The sequence below is a fragment of the Sus scrofa genome, chromosome 6, assembly GCF_054392235.1.
Source record: "Sus scrofa isolate SSC_HxYL_T2T_F1_AM1 chromosome 6, Sscrofa_HxYL_maternal_Yorkshire_Landrace_v2.0, whole genome shotgun sequence".
Classification (NCBI taxonomy): Eukaryota; Metazoa; Chordata; class Mammalia; order Artiodactyla; family Suidae; genus Sus; species Sus scrofa.
In genome coordinates, this window is record NC_139388.1 from 57212076 (window position 1) to 57221786 (window position 9711).

General features: G+C 52.9%; 1 protein-coding gene across 11 annotated transcripts in view; it reads left to right on the top strand.

The window, feature by feature from the left end:
• DHX34 (DExH-box helicase 34) overlaps positions 1-5787 on the top strand; it is a 30100-nt gene extending 24313 nt beyond the window's left edge. For all 11 annotated transcript variants that reach the window (XM_084961273.1, XM_084961265.1, XM_084961266.1 and 8 more), the window contains 4 exons: positions 2525-2818; positions 3519-3695; positions 3867-4005; positions 4615-5787. In XM_084961273.1, coding sequence (XP_084817399.1) covers positions 2525-2818; positions 3519-3695; positions 3867-4005; positions 4615-4748 — 744 coding nt within the window. In that variant the 3' untranslated portion in view covers positions 4749-5787. The remainder of the gene's footprint in view (positions 1-2524; positions 2819-3518; positions 3696-3866; positions 4006-4614) is intronic.
• The last annotated feature ends 3924 nt before the right edge of the window (positions 5788-9711 follow it).

A 9711-nucleotide genomic window follows, 5' to 3' on the forward strand; every position in this document is an offset into this window, starting at 1 on the left:
GTGAGTTAAGGATCCAGCGTTGCCGTGCGCTGTGGTGTAGGTTGCAGACCTGGTTTGGATCCCAAGTTGCTGTGGCTGTGGTGCAGGCCAATGGTTACAGCTCCGATTCAACTTGTACCTCCGTGTGCCTCGGGTATGTCCCTAAAAGGACCAAAAAACAAACAAAAGGAACGTGGTGGGGGGATTGGGGAGGGGTGGGTTGAGGGGGAGGGGACACGTTCTAGTGTGAAATTAGGCCATCGGTCTGGGTCTCATTGAGGGTGTGCAATCGAACAAAGACCCGAGGGAGGGAGGGAGCCCTAGGCATCTCGGGGCGAAGAGCATCCTAGGTAGAGCAAAGAGCAAGTGCAAAGGCCCTGGGGCACCACATGCCTGGTGTGCACAGACTGGAACCCCGCCTCCCCCACTCCCCACGGTTCTCAGCAGAGCTGGGACCGGAACTGACTTGGGGCAGTGGCCAGGAGCCCAGCAAGCAGATGACTGCAGTCGCAGGGCAGGAGAGGCTGGTGGTGGACGCTGAGGACAAGCTCAGATTGCACATATGTGTGTGTGTCTGCAGCCAGGAAGCGAGGTTCCTGACCCATGGCCACCACGCCTCATGTGCTCCCTGCGGCCCCCCTGCCGCTCCAGTCCTGGCCCCACTTCTCACTTCATGGGAGAAGATGAGGCTGGGGCGGGGGCGATGGTGGCGAGGAGGGTGTGTCACTTGCCTCAGCCACAGAGCGAGTGAGTGGCCGAGCCAGAGCTCAGGGCCGCGTGCCTAAGGGCTCTCCCCCCGTCAGGTGGGTGTCCTGGGGAGTTCGCATTAGGGCGCAGTGGAAATGAATCCAACTAGTAAACCATGAGGCTATAGGTTCACTTCCTGGCCTCGCTCGGTGGGTTAAGGACCTGGCAGCGTTGCCGTGGCTGTGGTGTAGGCCGGCAGCTACGGCTCTGATTCAGCCTCGAGCCTGGGAGCCTCCATATGCTGTAGGTACAGCCCTACAAAGACAAAAAAAAGAGAAGGATGTCCCGTTACCCCTTCAACACCTTGCTTCCATTCCAAGGAACAGAGAGGGGCTGCCAGAGCCTCGGGAGGTGCTGTCGACACGGTAACTTCCACTGACCCCGCTCCGCTGTGTCTTCAACACAAACCAAGTGGCCAGGCGCCGAGCCCTCCCCGGGGGCCGGGGCTGGGGTCCTGATCAGAACAGACGAGGTCCCCTGTGGGGACGGGGCTCCCCTCCGAGTGGGGAGGAAACACAGACGAATATAAAAGACCCGGCCAGACCTGCTGTCACCGCCAGATGGAGGAACGCTGGCTTCAGCAGGACCGTGGGAGGGAGACAAGGGCTCACCTGCCGAGATGCTGCCGCCTCCCCGGCCCCGTGTGGCCTCCGTGATGGGCGATTTTAAATACGCGTGAGAAGTAGATCACATGGCACGTTCCACTCATATTCCATCAACAGCCCCACAAAACCTCCACCTGTGGTCAGGCCTCTTCCATCCGCCTCCCCCTCCCTGTTGCATACAATTTTCCCTGATGTAATTAGCGTGACACGCTTCAGAGAAAAGTTGCAGAAGTTGCAAGAAGCGTGCAGTGACCCCTCTGCCATCCTGCAGGTGACATACAGTCTCTGCTTTATCCCCTGTCCACTCACCAACCTGTTGTAACAGGCGAGCTTACCCTCTGACTTCGTGTTTCAAACTAAGTTGCAAAGAGTTCCCGGTGTGGCTCAGTGGAAGCGAATCTGCCAAGTATCCATGAGGACCTGGGTTCCATCCCTGGCCTCGCTCAGTGCGTTAAGGATCTGGCATTGTTGTGAGCTGTGACGTAGGTTGCACACGAGGCTTGGGTCCTGCGTGGCTGTGGCAGGGGTGTAGGCCAGCAGCCTCAGCTCTCATTGGACCGCTAGCCTGGGAACTTGCACACGCCACAGGTACGGTGCTAAGAGAAGACAAATAATCAACTAAGTTGCTGAGAGAGTTCTCTGGTGGCCTAGTGGGTTAAGGATCAGGTATTGCCACTGCGGTGGTGCGGGTTCCATCCCTGGCCTGGGAACTTCGCCTGCCATGAGTGCAGCCAAAAAATAAAGTTGCTGCCACCAGTGCCCTTCACCCGGCCACACTGCAGCGTCACCTCGGGTTAACCAGCGCTCGGTGCCTGCGTGTTCTGAGGATAAGGTGCAGAGAGTGCCACGTGTTAGGCACATGACCTGAGGGTGACAGGCATGTGCGGCCCCAACCCTAAGACGACGGAGAGGGCGCCCCTTAGCCGCTGGCCTCCCCGCCTTCATAGAACCTGCTCTGTTTCGTGCTTTCGTTTGCACTGGGTTCGGAGTAGAGCGCCAGCCCCGTGGGGCAAGGGCTGAGGCTGCCTCATTCACGCTTGAATCCCCAGCAGCCGCGAACGTGTCTAGCACAGAGCGGGCGTGGGGTATTTGTCACAGGGCCGGCAGGTGGGCGGGCGGCTGGGAGCACAGCCAGGTGGGGCCTCCCTGCAGAGGTGTCCTGCCCCTCACGTCCCCTGCCTGCCCCCTTCCAGTCCCTTCTGCTGTTCAGCCGGTCCCTGGACACCAACGGTGACTGCTCCCGCCTGGTGGCCGATGGCTGGCTGGAGCTCCAGCTTGCGGATGGCGAGAGTGCTGTCCGCCTCCTGGCAGCTACCCTGCGACTCCGGGCCCAGTGGGAAAGTGCCATGGACGGGCAGCTGGCCCAGGCCCGGCGGCGGCGGCGGCAGCGGCTGGACGACAATGAGGAGGAGGAGGCCGCCCCAGGGCAGCGTGAGGAGGTGGTGGTGGCCCTGAGCAAGGAGCTGCTGCAGTTTATGGCATCCAAGGTACCTGCCTCCTGGGTGCCTGCAGCCCCTTGGCCGGAGGGCCAGGCTTGTCAATATGTGTGCACGTGGGGGTTTCAGACCAGAGAGGGTGATGAAAAACCCAAGGTCACACAGCTGATAAGGGGGGAAGATCTGACCCCAGCAGCTTGGCTCCAGAGCCTGTGCTCTTAACCCCTGCTGCTCTTACTCGAGACATCTAGTAACACCTGCTACTTGTATAGGTGACCCCTCACGAGCAGTTAGGGGCGTGCAGGGCATGAGAGAAGCTGAAAGTATCTGTCTCTTCATGGAGGACAGGCGGGGAGAACTGCACAGAGGAGGTTAGAGGTGATCTCCCATGTCTTTAAGCGAGGGGTGCAGCCTTAGAATTGTTGCTGGGACCCAGGGGACCTGGGAAAGGGCAACAGGCTGATGAGGTGGAGGAGGAGGGGCATGGTGGCCAGATTTCCAGGCCAGACGGAAGGTCTGAGTGTCCCCACAAGTGATGGGAGAGAAGGGGAAGTGGGGTGAGGTGGGGGGTGAGGTGTCAGGGTCTGTTCGAGAGTATCTGAGAGCACATTGTAATTGGCTTAAAGAATCGCCTTAAGTAGATGGCCCCCATAACGGAAAAGTGCAGGTGTGGCCTTCAGGTACAGCTGGATCCAGGTGCTCTAGGAATGTCTGCCTGAGCCCATCTCCCCCATTTCCTGTCTCTGCTCAGGTTTCCTACAGCCTACGGCGGCTCACAGGACTGGAAGTCCAGAACCTCTATGTGGGCCCCCAGACTATCACAGCTGCCCCCAGTCTCCCCGGCCTCTTTGGCAGCTCTGCCACATCCCCCCACCCCACCAAAGGGGGCTACGCAGTCACTGACTTCCTCACCTACAACTGCCTCACGGTGAGCTCAGAACCCCCTGACCCCCATCCTCCTGCCTCTGAAAATGGCATTTGTGGGTTCTCCCCCCACCCCCAGTGGCATTCCAGCCTTGCCCAAGAATGCAGGTGATGTCCAGGCTGGTGATGGGGGGCAGAGTAGGAGCCCAGCCCTGACACAGCCCTCCTGGCGCAGAGCAACGCGGACTTGTACAGCGACTGCCTGCGCACCTTCTGGACCTGCCCCCACTGTGAGCTGCACGTGCCTCTGACACCCTTGGAGCGCATCGCACATGAGAACACCTGCCCCCAGGCCCCGCGGGATGCTCCCCCAGGTGAGGCCCTGGCACCAGTGTCCGTCCTGCCTGTGTGTTTCCTGTGTTTCTGGGCACTCCCGCAACACTCTGGGGACTCGTGACTTCAACCCTCTGTCTGGCTGGGGTCACAAATGGGCTTTGTCACAAACAACCAGAGCCTAGGACAGTGAGGGCCAGGAGCCACCTCGTTCTCTTGTGTCTGTGTTGCTTTGTCTCTGTGTCGCTGCTCTTTGGTCTGGTTCCATGTCTCTGCTTCTGTCTCTCTCCTACTGTGTCTCTTGGTCTTTCCTGTCCCTGCTGCCGCCTCTGCCTCCTGTCACCCAGTGGGTAGACCCCAGCACAGGGTCTGGTGCCGTGGACCATGAGCTGGCACTTGTTGGGGAGATGGCAGCGGGTCCCAGGGCCCCCACCCAGGGCTCTGTCTCAGCCCCTGTCTCCTTGTGTCTTGTCTCTGTGTCTCTCTTGCTCCCTGGGACACACAGTAAAGGCTTGCCTCTGTGTCATGTTAATCAAGGAAGGCTTCTTGGAGGAGGCAGAGCTGGAGCCCCACAGGTTCCTGGGACTTGGGTGGGGGTGAGAGCACGAAGTGGAGCGCCCCTTCACGGCCTGTCTTGTCCCCTCCCTTAGGGGCTGAGGAGGCCGCCCCCGAGCCCCTCCGGAAGGTGTCTGACCTGCAGAGGCCCTACCACTGCAAGGCCTGCCAGAAGGACTTTCTGTTCACGCCCACGGATGTCTTGCGCCACCAGAGGCAGCATGTGTGAGCCTGGGCAGCCCCGGACCAGGACCAGGGCTGGGACTCCCGACCGAGCCCCAGCCTCGCCCCGCAGGAAGGGGCGCCAGTTCGGGAACCAAGTCTCCTGTCACGCCCGCTCCTGCCCACCCAAGGAGTGGCAGCTGCCCCCCATCGGTCCTGCTCCAGGAGGACACGGGGAGGAGAGGCTGAGCAGGGACCTTGGGTTCCAGGGACGGAAGCCCCTGGCGACTGCTCTGTCGTGAGACTGTGCCTGTGGCCTCTGCTTTCTTTCGCTTGAACTCGGGAGCCCCGGCGCTGGCCCATCGACCTGTGTCATTTTGAGAGCTGGGCGGGGCCAGTGTTCTTGTGGCACCCAGGCTGTGGGGTCTATGCATGGGCAGCTCTTAGCCGTCCCCTCTCCAGGCACAAAAAGCATAGAGAACATTGCAAACGACATCGTGCCCATAAAACCTACCAACCGGCTGAAGCGGACAAATGTTTTTACAGACGCAAATGACCACAGTTCACTCAAGAAACACACTGGGCCCTCCTGTCTCTGTGAAGGAAACTGGATGCCTAGTTGCAAACAGAGGACCGGCTGGGTGGGTTCCCGGGTGACGGCCTGACAGCGGCCCCTGCGCCCTTGGAAGAGGCACTGCTGGGCTCGTCTTAGGGGCCAGCATTGCCCCGGTGCCCGAAGCAGACAGGGCAGTGCCCACATCAGACTCCTTCCTTGAGGTTTGGCGGCTCATGGTCAGCAATACGTAAACCAGTTGTTCTCCAGGGCCGCGGGGCGTTTACTCGAGGAATGCGGAGTTTAGCTTTTGAACATCAGCATAATTGGAAAGAGAAATTGCATTTGACAAAGTTTAACACCCTCTGGCCTTAGGGAAACCCCTGGGTCCTTTCCGGCCAATAGTTTTTTTCCTCTGACAACTGAACACAGCTGAACCATTTTTCCCAGAGGTTTCATTTTGATATGGAAGTCTTGTTTTTGGTTTTGTTGTGTAATAATAAATAAATGTAAATAAATAAAATATAAAGTCAAGTTAAAATAGATAAAATCATTAATAAGATAATAAAAATAATTTAAAAGTGCAAGTGTGAAATGGTACCTTTGAACTTCCTCAAAGGTAAAGGTGTGCTTTGTAAAAGACACTATTAAGAAAATGAAAAGGTGGAGTTCTTGTCCTGGCGCAGCGGAAACAAATCCGACTAGGAACCATGAGGTTGCAGGTTCGATCCCTGGCCTCGCTCAGTGGGTTAACGATCCGGCGTTGCCATGAGCTGTGGTATAGGTCACAGATGCAGCTCAGATCTGACGTTGCTGTGGCTGTGGTGAGGCCAGCGGCTGTAGGTCTGATTTGACCCTAAGAGCCTGGGAACGTCCATATGTGGCGGGTATGGGCCTAAAAAAAACCCAAAAGAATGAAAATGAAAAGGCAAAGCCAAGTAGAGACTTGGAAAAAATACTCATATATTTGCCAACAAATTCATCAAATTGGCAGAATATAAGATTAACTTTCAGGAGACAGGATTAAGACGGGTGGATTAGAAGGACTGGAGCTCAACTTCTCTCCTAAGAACAACAAAATTCACAACTAAAGACTGAGCACACCTCACCCAAATGAACCGGAAACCTTAAAAAAGATACCCTACTCTTAGAAGAAAAAGGAGGCCACATCAAGAGGCAGGAGAGGCCATTTCGCGATATAAACAACCCTGTACCTCCCGGGTGGGAAGCTCCACAGACTGGAAACTAACTGGTTCACAGAGACTCACCTACAGGCGTGAGAGTTCTGAGCCCCACATCAAACCTTCACACGCGGGGAGCTGGCACTGGGAGAAAGAGCCCCGGAGCATCTGGCATTGAAGGCCAGTGGGGCTCGTGCGCAGGAGCTCCTCGGGACTGGGGGAAGCGGAGACCCCATTCTTAAAAGGCGCACACAGACTTTCACGTGCACTGGGTCCCAGGGCAGAGCAAAGTCTCCATAGGAATCTGGGTCAAACCTGACTGTAGTTCTTGGAGGACCTCCTGGGAAAACAGGGGTGAATGTGGCTTGTGGTGAAGGAAGGACATTGAAAGCAAAGCTCTCAGGAATATTCAGCAGCAGTGCCTTTCTCTGGAGGTGGCCATTTGGGGAAAATCTGGCCCCACCCGTCAGAAGCCCCAGGGCAAACAACAACCCAGGTGGGATCACAGCCCCACCCCTCAGTAAACAGGCTCCCTAAAGACCCCCATCCAGAGACTAAGCCCCACCCCACCAGAGGGATTCGAATCGGCTCCACCTACCAGGGGGCAGGCATCAGCCCCTCCCATCAGGAAGCCTACAGCAAGCCCCCATACCGACTTCAGCCACAGGGGGGCAGACATCAGAAGTAAGAGAGGCTACAACTCTATTATCTGTAAAAAGGTCACCGCACCAAAAACCTATAAAAATGAAAAGACAGAGGACTATAACTCAGATGAGGGAGAAAGAAAAAAACCGGTAGTTCCCGTCGTGGTGCAGTGGTTAACGAATCCGACTAGAAACCATGAGGTTGCGGGTTTGGTCCCCGCCCTTGCTCAGTGGGTTAACGATCCGGTGCTGCCGTGAGCTGTGGTGTAGGTTGCAGATGCAGCTCGGAACCCACGTTGCTATGGCTCTGGTGTAGGCCGGTGGCTACAGCTCCGATTCGACCCCTAGCCTGGGAACCTCCATATGCCGCAGGAGCGGCCCAAGAAATAGCAAAAAGACCAAAAAAAAAAGAAAAAGAAAAAAAAAAAAAAAAAAAAAAACAGAAAAACAGCTAAGCCATGAGGAGATTCTCAGCCTCCAGGAAAAAGACTTTAGACTGTTGATGCTGAAGATGATGCAAGACATTGGAAATAAACTGGAGGCAAAGATGGATAACTTACAGGAAACACTGAGCAAAGAGATACAAGATATAAAACTTAAGCAAGAAGAGATGCAAAATACAATCACTGAAATAAAAAATTCACTAGAAGCAGCTAACAGCAGAATACAGGAGCCAGAAGAACGAATAAATGAGGTGGAGGACAGATTAGAGGAAATTGCGGATGCAGAACAGAAAAGAGAAAAAAGATTGAAAACAAATGAAGAGAGTCTCAGATAACTCTGGGACAACGTTAAATGCACCAACATCTGTATTATAGGGGTACCAGAAGGAGAGAAGAGAAGGAGGGAGAGAAGGAGACAGAAAAAATATTCCAAGAGACAATAGCCAAAAACTTCCCTCACATGGGGAAGGAACCACTCACTCAAATCCAGGAAGCACAACGAGTACCATATAAAATAAACCCAAGGAGGAACACCCTGAGACACATACTAGTCAAACTGACCAAAATTAAAGACAAAGAAAATCTTGAAAGCAACTAGGGAAAAGAAACAAATAACATACAAGAGAACCCCAATAAGGCTATCGGCAGATTTTTCAAAAGAAACTCTGCAGGCCAGAAGGGAGTGGCATGATATACTCAACGTGATGAAAGGAAAAAACCTCCAACCAAGATTACTCTACCCAGCAAGGCTCTCGTTCAGATTTGAAGGAGAAATCAAAACCTTCACAGATAAGCAAAAGCTGAGAGAATTCAGCAACACTAAACCAGCCTTACAACAAATACTAAAGGAACTTCTATAGGCAGAAAAGAACAAGAGAAGAAGGAAAGGAAAAAGAGCAGCAAAAACAAATCCAAAGTAATTAATAAAATGGCAATAAGAATATACATATCAATAATTACCTTAAATGTGAATGGACTAAACGCCCCAACCAAAAGACATAGACTGGCTGAATGGATACAAAAACAAGACCCATATATATGCTGTCTTTAAGAGACCCACTTCACTTCTAGGGACACATACAAATTGAAAGTGAGAGAATGGAAGAAAATATTTCATGCAAACGGGGATCAAAAGAAAGCTGGAGTAGCAATACTCATATCAGACAAAATAGACTTTAAAATGAATATTTTCAGGGACAAAGAAGGACATTACATAATGATCAAAGAATCGATCCAAGATGATATAACAATTTTTTTTTTGTCTTTTTGCCGTTTCTAGGGCCGCTCCCGTGGCATGTGGAGGGTCCCAGGCTAGGGGTTGAATCAGAGCTATAGCCGTCAGCCTACACCACAGCCACAGCAATGCCAGATCCGAGCTGCGTCTGCAACCCACACCACAGCTCACGACAACACTGGATCCTTAACCCACTGAGCAAGGCCAGGGATTGAACCCGCAACCTCATGGTTCCTAGTCAGATTCATTAACCACTGCACCACAACAGGAAATCCATAACAATTTTAAATATCTATGCACCCCACACAGGTTCACCACAATATATAAGGCAACTGCTAACAACCTTAAAAGGACAAATCAACAATAACACAATCATAGTGTGGGACTTTAACACCCCACTTACAGCAATGGACAGATCAACCAGACAGAAAATCAATAAGGAAACACAGACCCGGAATGAAGCATTAAACCAGATGGACTTAATAGATATTTATAGGACATTTCATCCAAAAGCAACAGAATACACATTCTTCTCAAGTGCACATGGAACATTCTCTAAGATGGATCATATCCTGGGCTACAAACCCAACCTCAGTAACTTTAAGAAAATTGAAATCATATCAAGCATCTTTTCCGACCATAACGCTGTATGACTGGAAATCAACAACAAGAAAAAAGCTGCAAAAACACAAACACGTGGAGACTCAACAGCATGCTACTCAACAACCAATGGATCACTGAAGAAATCAAAGAGGAAATTTAAAAATACCCAGCAGCAAATGACAATGAAGATATGACACTCCAAAACCTATGGGATGCAGCAAAAGCCGTTCTAAGAGGAAAGTTTATAGCAATACAAGCCCACCTCAGGAAACAAGAAAAAGCCCAAATAAACAAACTAATTTTACATCTAAAGCAGCTTGAGAGAGAAGAACAGACAAGACCTAAAGTTAATAGAAGGAAAGAAATCATAAA